Source organism: Leguminivora glycinivorella, chromosome 2 (genome assembly GCF_023078275.1).
Source record: "Leguminivora glycinivorella isolate SPB_JAAS2020 chromosome 2, LegGlyc_1.1, whole genome shotgun sequence".
Classification (NCBI taxonomy): domain Eukaryota; kingdom Metazoa; phylum Arthropoda; class Insecta; order Lepidoptera; family Tortricidae; genus Leguminivora; species Leguminivora glycinivorella.
The window spans coordinates 19,493,815-19,511,238 of NC_062972.1; the positions used below are offsets into that span (position 1 = coordinate 19,493,815).

The 17,424-nt window shown below is 38.5% G+C and overlaps 1 protein-coding gene across 1 annotated transcript; it reads right to left on the minus strand.

The window, feature by feature from the left end:
- Window positions 1-366: 366 nt before the first annotated feature.
- On the minus strand, window positions 367-8,610 carry LOC125240021 (ELAV-like protein 4). The gene has a single exon (XM_048147842.1). The coding sequence runs from the start codon at window positions 7,683-7,685 to the stop codon at window positions 6,624-6,626; it is 1,062 nt and encodes a 353-aa protein (XP_048003799.1). The 5' UTR covers window positions 7,686-8,610; the 3' UTR covers window positions 367-6,623.
- Window positions 8,611-17,424: the final 8,814 nt, after the last annotated feature.

Sequence of the window (17,424 nt, forward strand, 5' to 3'; positions counted from 1 at the left end):
TTAGTTAGTACTATTTTCAAGTCGTTAGAGTTATGTGAAAACATGAGATTATTTTAACTGGGGAGTTTGAAAGTTTGTACGGAACCCTCGGTGGGCGAGTCCAACTCGCACTTGACCGGTTTTTTTTGTAATAGGTAGTTTAAAAATACCTGAACGTAATATAATTGCTGTCCCATATACTAAATAAGCATAAGACGATAAAATGTAATGCCTGCTATGTTTTCCATGGACATGCTTAGAGGCAATCTCGTTTAAAAAATAAAATTGACAAGCATTAGTGAGGAGAATGAGATCTAATTTGGTGTTATCGACTTATCGATATTTTATAGTGGGTTCGGGTTGAAATACAAATGAAAGCAACTGCCATCGGGTTTTTTATATATTTAGAACAAGAAATGTATAGTTACAACCATTGAGGATATTAAATATCATATTGTAAAAACTATTGTATAAAGTGAAGAGAATGTGACATTTTTTCATATTTTTTATTCAATTATAATTAATTCCCATAAATTAATAATTATAGACACATAAATTACGTGAAAATATTAATGAATAAATTACTTAAAACAGCCAAGTAACCACTACTGATGTAAATATTTGGTTATTAATGCTTACAATAGGAATGAGTATTTTAAAAATTTCTATCCCGCTTGAAGGATGTCGCGTAGCAATTTTCCAAAAACCGCTTCGGTCCCCTGAACCGAGCGTTTAAGCTCCTTATTGGTGTTTGGAAAACTTTACAATAATTCAAAAATCCTTAAACGATCTTACAAATTATCGGGAACAACATTTAATTCTAAGACACTAAAACTGAATCAATATTTGGAATTGAATCGACTGCCCTCGCCCGTTCGCTGGCCGGGCGGGCCGCGACGCCGATCGCGCCGGCCGCGCCGGTCGCGCCGTAGCGCCGGTCGCGCCGTAGCGCCGGTCGCGCCGTAGCGCCGGTCGCGCCGTAGCGCCGGTCGCGCCGTAGCGCCGGTCGCGCCGTAGCGCCGGTCGCGCCGTAGCGCCGGTCGCGCCGTAGCGCCGGTCGCGCCGTAGCGCCGGTCGCGCCGGCCGCCGCGGCCGCCCCGGCAGCGAACCGGCCAGGGACCATGATGCCAGGTTTAGTGTTCGTCTTAATTCCATCTACTATTTCTTGTGCAAATCAAACTCCCCACAAAAGCTATAATGAAGTAGAGGTAATTATTAAACCGACACAATAAGTATATAGAAATACCTAACCTTTAGGTACAATATTAACTAAATCGGTTAATACGATCAACACAGACACCTACTTCTTAATTTTTATATAGGTAACCATAAAAAGACGAAAAGAAACTTCAACATTGATTTTAAATACCGGAAGATCTTAAGTGTTTTTTAACTTTTTTTCGAATTTTTTATTAGTTTTATAAAATACGTATTTGTATCAAAGTGGAGTCAGCTAGCGAACGAGGAAATGGCTGACTGTTTCATAATCTCATTTAATTATAAATATCATTGCTTTCATTGCCTAGTACACCTTAACGTTGAAGTTGGTAAAATACTTATTCAATACTTTATTTTGAGACACTTATCTTACGATGCACATTTGCTCTAATTATTTCCTATCCTTACTCGAGTCTGTTGGAAGTCGGGATGATTTACTGTGTTTTAAATACTCGCAAAGACCTCGAAAAGTATCTATGATACGGTCCATACTTTCAGGTCTCTAACAATATGGAAATATGAATGAATATTGCCTACGTTTACGTACTAGGAGTATCACATGCTACTCTGCACGGTTCTGTGTTTGTCCCCATTCTATCACTTAACCTGAAATGAATGGAGCGCGAGGGGCAGGTGGCGGCTGCGCGTCGCCGTGCCTTGCCTCGCGCCCACGTCTTGTGGCGGCGGCGGCACGAGCAGAGCCCCGCCTGCTCCTCGCCCTCCGAGAAATGGGAACGAACCATTGTGCTATGCAGTTAATAGAGGAATCAACACCGAAAACGAACTTCTAATAAATAGACAGTGAAATTGATATTACATGATATTACTTTTTTATTTATTTAAATTCGAAACTATTGGTAATTAATTTATTCACAATTCGCATTCCGAAGCTGGTCCGATGCCGTTGTTTTATTTACATATTTATTGCAACCGTTGTAGCGAAATGCTCTAAGCGTAAAATCGACTCGTCGTTTGACGAAGTCTGGGGTTTTCAACGTAACTGTCTTTCCGGCCTTTCACTGTCTATAACGATAACACAGTGCGGCAGCACACGGCTCTCCCTGACCCCCGCCAGCGCACGGCGACACAATACCAGCGTGAGACGGCTTTAAGAGTAAATTTAAATTTAAAATACCCATTAAAGCTTAGTTCAACTGGTGTAAAAGCGCTGCATTTCAGGTAATAAGGACTAGGTCATCACTCGTGAAATGCAGAGATTTAGATCAAAAAGATCCCTTTAAAAATATTGCTTAGTTTATTGTCCCTTATCGACATATTATATTGCTTTCGGTAGTTTATCGCTGGTTCGCGGCGCGAGCGGGCGGCGCCGGTGCTCCGCCAGGTGACGATGATCATGCGAATGCGCAAGGGAAGCGACAAGACGCCGCGGGCTATATTATATAAAATTACCATGAGTACCTAAGAGCTATGCTAGAGAAACAGATCCAAAAGAGGAAGTATGGGCTGAGCAAATGGATTTATAATTATAATTTTACAATAATATAGCCGTTGCAGCTTTGAAGTAGGTGTTGTGCAAACTTTTTGACGTATGACGTTAATAGTAACACATTTAGTCGATGTCTCGAGTTTTCTGCAGCGTCAAAATATTTCAATTTATCGATGATATTTTGTCGATACACATTTGGCACTTGCGACTTTTTTTGATTATTGAGCATTTGACTAGAATAAATACAGCCTTAAGTGCCACGGACAATTTTGAAATATTTTTACGCAGAGAAGTAAACTTATGTAGATTTATGTCCTATGGAAGATTTCATTTCTTCATTGTGACTTAACTACGGCTCCGGCCTCCGGCATTGTTTCTGCTTTGTGCGTGCCCGAGGCCGGGTCCTTACCAGACTACACTGATGCATACAAATGCTATTTAGCCTTCCTATTTATCACCGATTCCTGGACAGTCATTAATGTTAGCTGCACTCTTGTCAATTGATTTACTTATTAATTATGGGCCATCAACCTACGACTGCATCATCCCTCTCCCTTAATCTTTAATATAATTTAAGATCGACCGTCACGTGTATTTATTTACTTTTATTTTTTTGCTAATTTCACAGCCTCATGTCAATTAGCCTATGCGTATTTAGAGTATTGTTTCTGTGTTGCCAATTAATTACTTTATTTTATATATTTTCTTATTTTCATTAAAAAATGTTTCAAAACACCGTTCAAAAAGTAGCCGTATGGTATTGATAATAGGGGTGCTTCTCCCTAGGCTGGGTTCGTTACCTACGTAGACTGTAGCCACACCACTATTAGTAGAACGTTTTGCCGGCTGCCTTACGACTATGAAGATATGAATTACAGTATATTTTTAAAATACATATAAAAATATTAAGTTAACATTATGTGTAACGTAGCGTGCTTAACTCACAATACATTTATTGCTTTTCATGTTCACAAACTACTCGATCCACTATGCTATTGAGCACTATTATTAATTTATTATTATCTTTTTTTATTATTTTGTTTAATTATTACCAAAAGAAGGGTTGACGTACAAAACATTCTACTAATACACGCTGTAAGTCACTTTTCACACCTAACGAACAACCGTTCCAAAATATTTTGAAATTTTTACTTCAATTATTTTATTATTATTTATTATCTAAAAAGTCGATGAGTTTTCAGTGAATACTTTGGTGTTTTCGTTTCGATTCAAACAACAGTTTAAATCTTACATTTACGCGAAAAGCAATCCCAAACTTGAAACCATATTAGGGTTTAGTGACCCTGAACAATAATATTTACGTTTAATTTAATGAAACTTTACCTCTCTGAGCCCGATTAATCGCCCATTATAGTAATTTCCTAATAAATAAATCAATTTAGTTTTTTAAGCATTACTCAAACCGGCATATCGATATCTAATATACCTATTGATATGATAATCATATCGGGGTACATCATTAACTGTAAGTATGCTGTGTCACGCTTCCGCCATTTTGATTATGTCAAAAGCTCGGGAAAGCCGGTTTGAGTAAGCTTAACTTACCGAGAAGTTACCATATAAATTAGACATTAAATAAGTTAAATGCACACCTAATAGATATACACGTAAAATACAATAATTGCACGTACACTAAATTAATGAGTCGTTAAATCTAACAAAATTTGAAATTATCATTACGGTTATTATCATCAACATTAACTCCAACTATTCTTAAAAATTATCAATTATGAATAATATAATCCCTGCGAAGGGGTAAAAACTAGAATAGTTGAAATTTATATGCTGATGCAAAACAACACAAACACAACAACCACTATAACCTAAAGACGACTACATTATAGTTACAGTAGGTTAGCAAAGTTGTGCTCGCGACCACTCCACCGCTGCCAACCGTACGATCCGTAATTATTATTACCATCTTTAAATTATAATCAAACTTTACGCCGAAAATCTACACCTCGCTTCGGTAAAGCACTATTCATTATAAAATTACGTACAAATATTACTCCACCGTGCCTACAACTCCGCGCATTTTCCTTTTCTGGCCAGTACCGACGCGAGGCCTAGTAACGAAAGTGGTAACTCACAATTGCTCTAAATTAATACAGTATCCCTAATAATAATGAAACGTATTAAGACTAAAATTGGAATCTCAAGCAAGTCAAGCTGTATGTAAAATAAGCGAATTTTATTAAAATGAGTAAATGAATAAATAGCAAGTCGGCCGCTGGCCATCGCCTTCGCCGCGATTACAATAAATAGACAAATAAACTGCGGTCGGCCAGGTCGGCCATGCCCGACGCCTCCACTCATTTGTTAATATATTTTTATTAAATTAATGGCTATTAGTTATTGCACGTTTTACATTTATAATAAATATATAAATACTTGTAAATTTTAATCTCCATCTTTGGTATGTAATGAGTACCTATTAATTAATATCTGAAATGTTACAAAACTGTTTTTACATAATATATTAAGTATATATTCTTTTTACAAAAATCGTAGGGTCGTTAGGACGGCACGATAATATAATCTATTCAAGTTCGATGTTCTTCAATAGGTCTTGTCAGGTCGAAGTGGTTCTGAGGCGTGTCAGACGCGGCGGATTATTTAAACATTTTTCCTATTTACAAATTTCCATTTAAACTAAGACAATTAAAGCCTACTTCGAATAGACGCAGGTTCGCATCCATACATTATTATTATAGCAGGTACCGATCATATGTTTAGACATCGATTATTATTGGAAACGATATCGTTAGACTAGAGTATGCACCATAGTTCCGCGGTGGACTGTCGTCCTCCGTCGCTCCGCGAGCTGTCCTGCTCTCTCGAGTGGCGAGGCAGCGCGCGCGAGCGAGACGGCGCGCCCGGCCGGGCTCGATCGATCGCCGGCCGAGCGGCCCCGAGCGCCTTCGACCACCCCCGTGGGGGGCGACGCCGTAGTGTGTCAGATCCTTGTCAGTGTGCGTTACCGGTATCTACTACCGTAACCCGCTTCCTAGTTCCTCGTATCAAAATTTTCTCAAAAAACTAACCTACACGTCTTTCACGCCGGGCGAGCCCGGGACGTCAACTCATCTCCGCGGATCTCAATCATTTTTAAAATTTTATCAAAACCTATCACAGTTTTTGATTAGTTTTCATCCTTAATTAGATTAATATATGATTAAAATATACATATAGATAATATATATTTTCCAATCTTTAACAATATAACACTATTTTACTTCGATTAAGTGCCTGAGAAGCGCGAGCTTCGTTCCATTACATTTGGCCGGTCCGATATAATACTAACAGCTAGGTACGTTGTGTGAGCGACAGAATGATGTATGTATCGATATATTTGGCAAACATGGACCGGGCGCCGGGCCGGGCCGGGCCGTGCCGCGCCGGGCCGCCCGGATGCCGTGACGCCTCGGTGGAGACGTGACACGCACAATACGACAGACGATATGATCGCGTATAAAATTGGAGCATAGCATTACACAATTTAGGCTATTATTGCTAATTATTCATTATATTCGAAAACTATTTCTCGTTAACCACAACCGTTCATAAGCGAAGTTTAATATCATTATTTTGTTATTGACTATTACCAATATGTATGGGTTAGTCAGGCCGTATGACATGCGAGCCGGCCTAGGTCGTGTCTAGTCGGTGCAGCCGGACTGAGTCCGGACCTGCGCATCGCGCCCTGTACGAGCCGCCATTTTGTTTCCTGAAACACACTTAACCCAGTTCGGTATATAGGTATACGTACGTGTATATATGTCACCGGAGCGGCTTCGGACAAAGGGTCGGTGCCTTCGCTTTACAGTAAACGTAGAAAATGCGGACGTCGTCCGGTCTAGTCGGGAAGACAGTCTAACTCTTGTTGTTTTGGTATCCGCGGTATGTATGGGTGCGCGCCTGGCGCGTGCCGTCCTAGCGGCCGCGGCGCCCGCGGCGCTTAGATCGTCTTGATCTTGTTGGTCTTGAAGCTGACCTGCAGCACGCGATTGCCCAGCGTGTATCCGTTCAGCGACTGGATGGCCACCACGGCCTCGTCGTAGTTTGTCATAGTGATGAACCCATAGCCTTTGCACTTGTTGGTCTGCAGGTCTCTTATGACTTTCACGCTCTGAACGGCACCGAACGGGCCGAAGAGTTGCCAGAGCACGTTCTCCTCGGTCTCGGGCGCCAGGTTGTACACAAAGATGCACCATTCCGAGCCCACTGCTCCTGGCAGGACGCCGCCCAGAAGTTCTCCAGCCAATGGGCTGTAGCGTTGTAATCCCTTGTTGATGGCCAGAAGAGATTTGCCAGAACTGAAGCGGCCGAGAGGCGCAGGAAATCGAAGCGCCGCTGGCAGATACGCGGCTAATGGGGCCAAAGCTTTTCCATTGTTGGACGGGTTGTTCGCAAACTTCACTGTGATAGGCTCCGTCGCTCCCTTAGGCACTGTTCCATTCAGTTCCTGAATGGCTCTTTCAGCCTCTACGCGTTGATCGAATCGAATGAATCCCACGCCTTTAGAGAGTCCTTGTTCGCCGCCTGTGAAAGGCCGCCCGCCGGAATTTTCGCACAAGATGCGAGATGTGATGATGCGGCCGTAAGGGCTGAAGAGTCGTTCCAACTCACTCTGAGTCATTGTTTTCGGAAGCCCGGACACATAGAGATTGGCGCCTTTGATAGCCTCGCTGCTTGGTCGAGCGTATGATACTTTGATGGTTTTGTTCTGGAGACGAAGTCCATTGAGCGTCGCGATGGCCTTCTCCGCATCCTCCGGCCGGTGGTAGTTGACGAACGCATAGCCGAGTGACTGGCCGCCTCCGTGCAGCGCATGGTTTAGAGCATCAGGGAACGCGGCTCCCTTATTCCGGATGAGCTTACAACTCTCCACTTCACCAATGCTGGAGAACAGGCTCCGGATCTCCTCCTGAGTCATGCTCTGGGGCAGGTAGTTGATGATGAGGTTGGTTTTGGACTCCTCGCCGGAGCCATTCTGTTGCTCGCTGTCGCCTTTCGACATGGTGGCTCAAATCATAAACGTAAAGAACGAAAGGGAAACGAAAAACGCGGTAAAATAAATAACACGCGTACGTCCGAATGGGTAGCGCGCGCGAGCGGTATTGCGAGGGGTGGCCCGCGCAGGCCTGCGCAGGCCGGTATCGACCGCGTTATGTAACGCCGTTCGTTCACCCTCTCCCGGTTGGTATAGTGTCCGAAAAAACCAGATACACCCCGCATCGACCCGCCCGGGATGCTGGCCTAACCGGGTTCCGCTCTGCCCTCCATCTTAGCGCCGTGCCGGCTGCCGGAACGCTCAATAACTGTCATTAAACGAATTTCCTCGACTTCCACATCGCCCATTGTTCTTTGATACCGTAACAACGAGCTTTAACAGGTTTTTAGGTGTAAAATAACGCTATTTCTATTATTATTTCACATTCATTATAAACTTGCTTTCAATTACTTTAGGTACTTGAATGGATACCACAAACGTAGTAAAATAGGAGCTTCTTTATTAGAGAAACATTTGCTCATAATAAATAAGACTTGTAACTAACCCAACCTCTGCAAATAAATTAGTCTAAATCGGAACATATATTGACGAAATACCTTGTTGAAATATTAGTTAGAATATTTCCCGGATTATTAAAAAAAAAATGCCGGATATCTTGGCTCCGGAAATTCTGTTTCTGAATAGTTGTAATGAGTCAAGAAAACTTAAACATCACAATTACATACTGTTGCTAGTGTTGCTACCGCTCTATACTGCTTTAAACTTCAGTTCCTCAGTTACCTGATCATGTTTATGTCATTTCAGGTTATACATATACATTTTTGTGTTACGCCGTAACCACTTGATGAAAGTTAATGGAATAGGCGTGCTAGTTACATTTGTCTGTTTCAGTTTTCCAGCAAAAAATGTTAGCCACTTTGAACAAAAAATGTTAGCCCACTTTGAATATTCACCTGTTGATACTTGATTGAAATTCAAAAATCTTTTCGTTTATTTCCATTTCTATGACGGATTTGTTTCAGTACTTGCAGATGCTTTTATTTATACATTCAAATATTCATTAATTCAGTAAGCCAAAATAAGGCTCAACTGCTCTCCTAGAGTTGATTAATTAAAAAAAGCGATTTATTTATAGTTTTATTTCACACTACAATTTAATCCAATCGGCATTAATGACTAAGTTTGCTGTAAAATATGATACTTATGACAACTTCTATAAGCTGCAAAATTAATTGATGAATCAAAATATCTACAAAATATAATTATATTGCTACAAATATAAAATATAATTAATATAATATATGCCTCTCAAAATACGTAAATTAATTCTAATCAGAATAAGAGTGTAAAGGAAAACTCATCTTGTTGTCTCTCGAATTTCCATCCTCTGGAATATTTCTGATTTCCATAATGCAAAGCGAAATGTCACATAACACGCGGCAATTTTATGCCATACATTATTCACATATTGAAGAGGTTTTATTTTGGATCTTGGCGACATAACGCATCAGTGTAACTTGGATTGAAATGTTTGCTATAGGATTTTCCTGACAATGTTACTGATATGTTATATTTGATTATGACTTATGACTATATGTAAAATGTTACGTTTAGAATATAATATATTATATTATATCAGTCTCGTAAGTGACGCTGACATATCCGACCCGTGACGTACCTAATATTTGAGGTAACGCTAAGTCTGAAGCGGGCTAATACTAGGTACTAACCAACATTTTAAATTGTTTTTAACATACAATGTAGGTGTATGCATTTTCCAAGATTTTACAAAAAAGTCAGGATCTAATGAAAAATCGATTACCTACATTACACTCTAGGCAGGACATCTATGTAATGTAATTTGGACATTATGTATTGAATTAGTGATGAAGCATTGAATAAAAACGCGTTTCTCGAGTAAATATTCACATATTAAGCTCACCATTAAAATATCGATATATGTTCTTGTCAAAGTTTTATACCAAATAATGAATATTCGCAGATTTTTATGTTAATAGGTACAAGGCATTGCCATAATAACGCCGGTAGCGTGGAAATGGAAATTTTACTGAGGTAACGTTATATGGGTGCCTCGGTAATCGCTTAAACTATAAACTTGACAAAACATATCAAATGTTTATTATAGTCTTAAATAATTAACCATTTTATACTGGTGTTTAGAAAGGTGGTGAAAATACTTACAATTTAAACATGATTTAGTGTTTTAGTGTTACACTACAGCAATCTGAAAAAAATGCATCTCACGTTGGAATAGGCGAGGAAGAAACATGAAATGATTCAAATGACACTACTCTAGTAAATTTCACAACCACCAATCCCAAGGCATCCCGATTTGAACTTTAATATACCGATGTCAAAAAATAGCTCTATCTACGATATGGATTGGATATACCAGTGTCAAAAGTGAAGTTTTTGTTCAAGAGATGTAGGTCGTATCGTAACCAAAAGTTACATCTATAACAAATGATAAATCCGAATCGCTTCCTGTACTCGCTACGAGCTACGGCGTAGCAATGTCTACGATTCACCTACCCAATTGGTACAAAGATAAATTGAACTTAAGAGGATACGGTAGCGAAAATGCTAAAATGGAAAGGAGCCCCCCTTTCATCTTGGGAATTTTAGTTAAATATACACATACATACAATCACGCCTGTATCCCATAAAGGGGTAGGCAGAACACCTGAAACTACTAAGGCTTCAGTGCCACTCTTGGCAAATAAGGGGTTGAAAGAAAACGAAACTGTGACATTGCAGTGACAGGTTAGTTAAATATACAAGTGTTATTAACTAGATTTATCGAATAAAAATTGTCTATTAAGAACAACTCAGTCAAAAGATATTTCAAAAAAAATCTTTAAAATCGAGGTTCCGCTCTCGCCTCTTTCCTCCTTCAAAACTTAATTAATCGGAATGAAATTTGAGAATCTGAATAACAATGAAATAATCTATGTCGGACCGTTTAGCTTTTTTGGTTAATTGTTACCAATCTTGAGTATCACACCTTTTTTTGCGCCACAATGAAAAAGGCCGTTTTTGGAAATTTTTGATTGGCTCTAGAGTCTTTAAAAAGCAGAATATCAAAAAAATCAAAACGGTCCGACACAGATAAAAATAATAACAATCTGTGTTGAAAAAATCATTGCTCTATCTTCAAAAACCAGGGAGGAAATAGTCGAGAGCGTTTGTATGGAGAATTGACCCCTACCGTATCGTCTTAATAAAAATGGGACTAGTCAAAAAATGTAACAAAAACTTGCACTTTTACTTTTATCAATTCTTGGGCGGATTTTTATTTTGTTGTCTGTTTTACTTTTTTTTCAAATCTGGGAATTTTTGCACTTTTTCTACTCAAAATCATGAGCTCTTTCGATTCCGCAGGAGAAAAAAAAAATGTATCACATCATCACAAATGTTTCACATTTTTTTTTACTGAGTTACAATTTCTCATAGAACTTGTTTGATCGTAACATTCATAATATAGAGGAAAGCAAAAAAAAAATGGAAATTTCGGGACATGTTTCAGCTCATGAGTAGAAGAGTGAAAATTTCCAAAAATTAAAAAAAAGCGAAATCGAATACAAAATAAAAATATGCCCTCATTTTCTATTCGTTGTTTGTAGAGAAGACCTGCCTCTACACATGCGCTTTATTACGAAGGCGGAAAACTGGGGAACGGACAGCTTTGTTGCACAAAATATTGGCTTAGTGTGATGAGGAAAGGAAGAAGAAGACTATATCCGTACCGGGTGGGCTAAAATAGGAGGTTCATGCAGTATGCAGGCGGCTGCCACGTTTGCGAGTAAATAAGCCTGCGCTCCAGGTGGTCAGGGCTGCCGTTGCATAGAAGCTATTTGTGTTAAAATCTATGTGAGAATTTGTTTTTTATCATGCAGAAACGCCGATAGCGATACTACGTTTTTTTTTCTATTTTTTTTTATTAAGAAACATACGGTCATATACCTACATAAATGTATACATGATACTGTCTAAACTAAAGACCTACAGTTTCCTTAAATAATTATAGGTGTGCTAATTATAATATTACCTATATGTATATTAGTATTAAAAATGTACAAATCAACAGCGGAGAAAACTATGACACTTACACATGGTGTTGTAAAATTCAATACTTAATTGTAAATACATATATGGAATCTATTTGCCATAACAGTGGCAAATTGTATTGCTAATCAATAATCATTGGAACAATCTCTTCAAAGGTGTTATAATTGACGAGATGTTTTAAATTGAAGGAAGGAATATTAAAATTGAAAACCCTTTGAATGGTGTTTCAGCCAATTTGGGCAGTGCGAACATTTTGCACTTTCGTTTATATTCATTTATTTCTTGCCTTTGTTTACAATAGATGTTACAAGTGTTACAACTAGACATCAGTGCTTTTACCACAAACTCTGTTAGGGCACTGCCGATTTAAAATAACCCTTGAGCCTACATGGTCTTGCATTGTGCATTGAAGAGGAATTTCCTCCCGCGAACGCTTCGGCTGTAGAATGAGCTCCCTGCTGAAATTTTCCCCAGAGTCTACAGTACCTATGGAGTTCTCAAAAAAGGAGTGTGCCTACAGGTTTCTAGAGGGTCGGCTACGCGCATGTAACATCGCTGGAGCTGCAAGCGTCTATAGGCTACGGTGACTGCTTGCCATCAAGCAGGTCGTGTGCTTGTTTGTCACCATGTAGTATTAAAAAAAAAGAAAAAAAAAAAAGACTGCGCATGCAAGTTTTTATTTAGCAGTGCTAAATCTCCCCTGATTTGTTGTATCGTACACCCCTAAGAGCGTACACCCATCTTAAAGGCCGGCAAGGTGTTTCGGGTGTCCATGGGCGGCGGTGATCGCTTACCATCAGGCGACCTGTCTGCTCATTTGCCTCCTATCCCATAAAAAAAAATCGCACCTCGTTTAAATTTTTTTGACATATTTTTCTGTCTTTTTTTATTTAATTATATTCCTATTTAACACGATCTTCATGATTATTTGTTAGCCCTGAAGCAAGAATGCGTAAATATGTATGCTTTTTGCGCCCGCTATTTTGTAAATTTTCTCGCAGTCCTTAATCTTGCCTGGTTTATATTATCTCACCTCTTTTTATCTTTTTCTCCTTGCCACAGCCCTACGGAACAATTTAAATGCTAATTCCACAGGCAAAGGCTTTATCGCGGTGCTTTGTACCAAAATGCGAAGATGAAAGATAGCTCTCACGGAAAATGTTTTGCCTGGGCAAAGTAATAGAAGTCTTTGTACACTTTTGTACGTTTTATGATATAATAAAATTTACGGTACATATTATGCTTGTTTTAGAACTTATGTTAGATGAGATAAATGAGTTTTTATATGGTGATCGTGTACCTAAGGGAGTTCTGAGGGTGGAGACATTACAGTTTTGTCCGAAAACGATTGGCATCGGAAAACGATGGAACTAAACACCCAGAAATCTTAAAGTAATCACAGAAAATATTAATGGCAATTTGACAAAGGTTCCAAAGATTTCAATTTTCTCATATTTCTCCACGGAATTTATATTTATAATATCTCATAAATGATTGTATATTGTAAAACTGGTAAACCAAAATATTTATCTTTTTCTACATGATTCCTTTATATCCAAGACATAAGATTGCCCGACTTTGTATAACAAGGTCAAACCATGGGTTCAATGAACTGCACCCCAAATATCTTACGAATTTCGCGCGTGAGCCTTATGGTAGAATGTTATAAGTGACATTGTACTGATAAACAAACAAGCAATGATCTAAACTAAAACAAAACACTACTAGTGTAATGATGATGTCTCATAAAAAATGTGGAAAACGACTCTTAAGATGTTTTTGTTTCTAAGCGTTGTCTAAGGATTTTCTTTCCTTGGTAAGTTAGGGTGGATGTGAGAAATAACGAGGCTCCAAGGCACTTCAGGGTACGCAGCGAAGAAAAAAATATTGTGTATTTTGCAAAAGAACAATCAAATCAACATCAATACAAAACCTAACTTAAAATAAACGTAATAAGACCTACTTTTGCGAACACTAGTAAATACGGAAGTATCACCTACAGACCTAGTAGCCAAACAAAGTAGAACCTTAATGAAAGTCCCTAAGGTGGATTCTGATATTGCTGGTTTCAATTTAATTTAAACGAGGTGGTAGATTGCTTATGAAATATGAACTCAAACTGAAGGAGTAAAAGTCGGTTTTGGCATGGGAATGGCTTTATTAGGGGTAGTGTTGTACATTTTGAGCCGAGGTGAGGGTGGTTAGTTTGTTTCCATAGAACTACTTCAAAATTAAATAGAAATTATATTTTATTAATTATGACTTCGTCACCCGAATTTAAATTTTTTACTTGCCTTGTACCTAATAATAAATGGCCTTTTTATGGAGGGTTGACTGAGTTGTAGAAAAAAAAGTTTGTTTTCCTAATCATAGCAGGATTCTGAATATACATTTAAACGGTTGCCCTTTAGAATGCCCTTAATTTACGTCGGTACCTAGTTATAAACAAGGACGAAATCCATTTTAGCTGTGTTAAAAAAATCATACATAGGCTTGATATACTGTATTACAGTATATCATAACAGGAAAAAGGAATTTAATCTTCAGAGAATTTGGAGTAAAGTGCAACAGGTCGGAAATTCTTATAAAGTTGAAGTTTGTACCTACATTTGGATCACATCCTTGATATTAATAAAAATTGTTGGATGGTAGAGTAAGAAAGACAAGATTTACTAGATTTCCATACATTTTCGGTAACAAAAACAAAAAATTCAACTTCCTGGGACGTTTTGTGAAAGGGGACGTCTGGGACGTGTTGTGTGTTGCACAGTATCATGCACTCTACCAGTCTACCATTTTCAATATCAAAGATGTAACCCAAATGTACAAACTTTTTGAAAATTGCGTACCAAAAGTACCAAACAAACTGAGTTTGCATAGTATGTCGGATGACTACGGGCACTCGGGCGAGGGTCTGGGATGGGGGTCAACGACATCAGCTGGCCCGGGAAATATCACTATAGGTCAGGTTACATTCGCAGGTTGCGCTACACTCACTACCGTTTTCCTACTATTCGCCGGTGAATGGAACATGCTAGAAAAGGGATTTGTGCTTGTATTTTGTAGTTGGTGGCTGAATAAATAACCTGTATCGTAAACGCATTTGACCACGTACATGTGTTTGGGTAAAATGCTGATTTTGTAGGGCAGAATATTAACGGACTTATTATTAACTAGCTTTTGCCCACGGCTTCGCTCGCGTTAGAAAGAGACAAAAAGTAGCCTATGTCACTCTCCATCCCTTCAACTCCACTTAAAAAATCACGTCAATTCGTCGCTCCGTTTTGCCGTGAAGGATGGACAAACAAACAGACACACACACTTTCCCATTTATAATATTAGTATGGATTACTGACTTAATTGTCATATACTTAAGTAATTCTAGCTGCTCGTTTAGTGCGAAAGTGCGTGGTGTATAATTTAATGTAAATATCGGAATATATTGAATAATTTTAATTTTTATGTTTTTTGATTTTTATTTAATGTTTTGAACTTAATTTTTATTTTATTTTTAATATTTTTAATTTTTATTTTTATTGACGATTTTTAATGTTTAAATTCTGTTGCTTTTATTGTATTTAATTGTATTCTTTTACTATGGGTTTTACCTGAAATAAAATTTTTGAATTGAATTGAATTGAAAGTATTCGACGCCGTTCGACTCAGTATTTTTACAAGCAATAATTAGGGTTGGCAGTTGGCAGGACATTTGCTTGCACAAGTACAGACAAGATGATTACTTGAATTTTGACAGCCCTAAATAGGGGCAAGAGATAGTGGCGTTAGTTCTATATATTAGAACATAAACACACGACTCGTCCCTGAATCGCTGTCAAACTTTCAGATTAGATTTTCGGATTTGTCCTATCTGCACGGGAGTACTGTGTTTACTCTTATTTATTTTATTCTGTGCCATAGATATGAATGTAGACATAACACACTGGCAGTATTATCTAATGAATAAATCTTTGAATTGAACGGGTAGTCCATAAATGAAAATCTCTCTTCCCCAAAAACAATTACGCCCACAGACGTTTTAGCTTCAAACTTTTCCCATTGCTAAGAGTCGTTATTTGAGTTAAAAAGTTTTGCTCAATATTTGTCTTTGGTTAACTCCGATTTAAGTATAATTTTGGAATAAGCTCTATGAGCTCGTTCTTGGCGTTGGTTGGTTGCGAGTATCTTAATAATATAAAACTGCGCGCAAACATACGAATGTAATACATAATTAATTAATTACCTATTTTTTTTCTGTATAAGTAGGAAAAAGAGGTTAAATTCGTTATCATATCCAAATTGTTGATTAATGTCAATAATCATACAGATGTGTTTTCTCTTCGTATTTTCACAGAAAATCATGAACGTGTCAAGCTATTTCTGTCAGTTTCAGTACAAGATGTACTGACATTGTCTGAAATAGCATGACAAATAGGAACATTTCCGGAAAAATACGAAGAAACCCTTTTCGCACTGCATCTGTACTAACGTTAACTGAAAAATACGAAAGTTTAAGTAATAATACGATGGAAAAATATCATGCACTACATCTCTTATGAATAATACGTCATATTTAAATGCATAGTAGTTTCACCGCAGTTTAGTAAAAGCCGCACCGAATTTGCATAGTTTGACGGACGCCTGCAGGCCTGGCCAAAACTGGCCGACTACTGAGCGCGAGCGGGGGCCGTGGTCCCCCGACCGTGCACCCTAGGTACGAATAATTCAACAGTCTGTATCACCCTTTTTACAAGTCCCAGTAAGTGAGTAATACAGAGTACAAAAAATGGAAGAGGCTGTAAAACAATACATATGTAGTGCGAAAAGATTTTCGTATATCTTTAAGAAATAGGTATTTCTTATGACACAACAAGGGATCAAATCAAATTATATGTGACCCCCCCTGGAGCCTAGGTTGGCCATACAAATAGACCACGTGACCCCCCCTGAGGCCTGGGCCTTTACCACGTGACCCCCGGGTACGAAGCTGGATCCGCGCTTGAGTATAAACTAGCTAGCGGTTTACCACACACTTCAAGTTTCTTTTATCAGCCAAAAAACTACTAGACACTGATGCAAATAGCCGTTCAAAGGTTAGTACGTACTCTATGCCACTACTTATACGGGCCGCGCGCCAAGCATGCGCCGGCACACGACACGGGCCGCGAGCATGGAGAAGAATTTTATTGCGTGTAAACACTTATGTTGACATATCCAGGATATCAAAATTACATTTTAGTACAAAAATGCATTGTAGAAAACAAGTATTCAGTATTATTTTCTTTCTAAGTAACACAAGTCACACAAAGTAACACATCATACAAATACTTAGGTTCGATAAAGGGATTAATGACCTTTTGATCCGACTGGGTGATGCTTTTGACCACACAGAGATTACTTGACCCCGCTACTGATGCACATGGTCAAAGAGTAAATTGTGTACGTGATCCCACCTCTGATATAATATACTCATCCATTCCATGATCCATTTTTTCCATTATTATCTACATTATGATGTTGAGTTCTACATGTATCTACTGAACACGCCTACCATAGGTATATAACCGGTAGACATTATTAAATAATTCAAACATTGTAAAACATGGAAAAAATGGACCAGTTACATTTGTCCCCCAGTCGAAATTTGCCCCACTGTACC

Coding starts and splice junctions, on each gene's coding strand:
- LOC125240021 (XM_048147842.1), bottom strand. CDS start 7,685: ATGTCGAAAGGCGACAGCGAGCAACAGAATGGCTCCGGCGAGGAGTCC.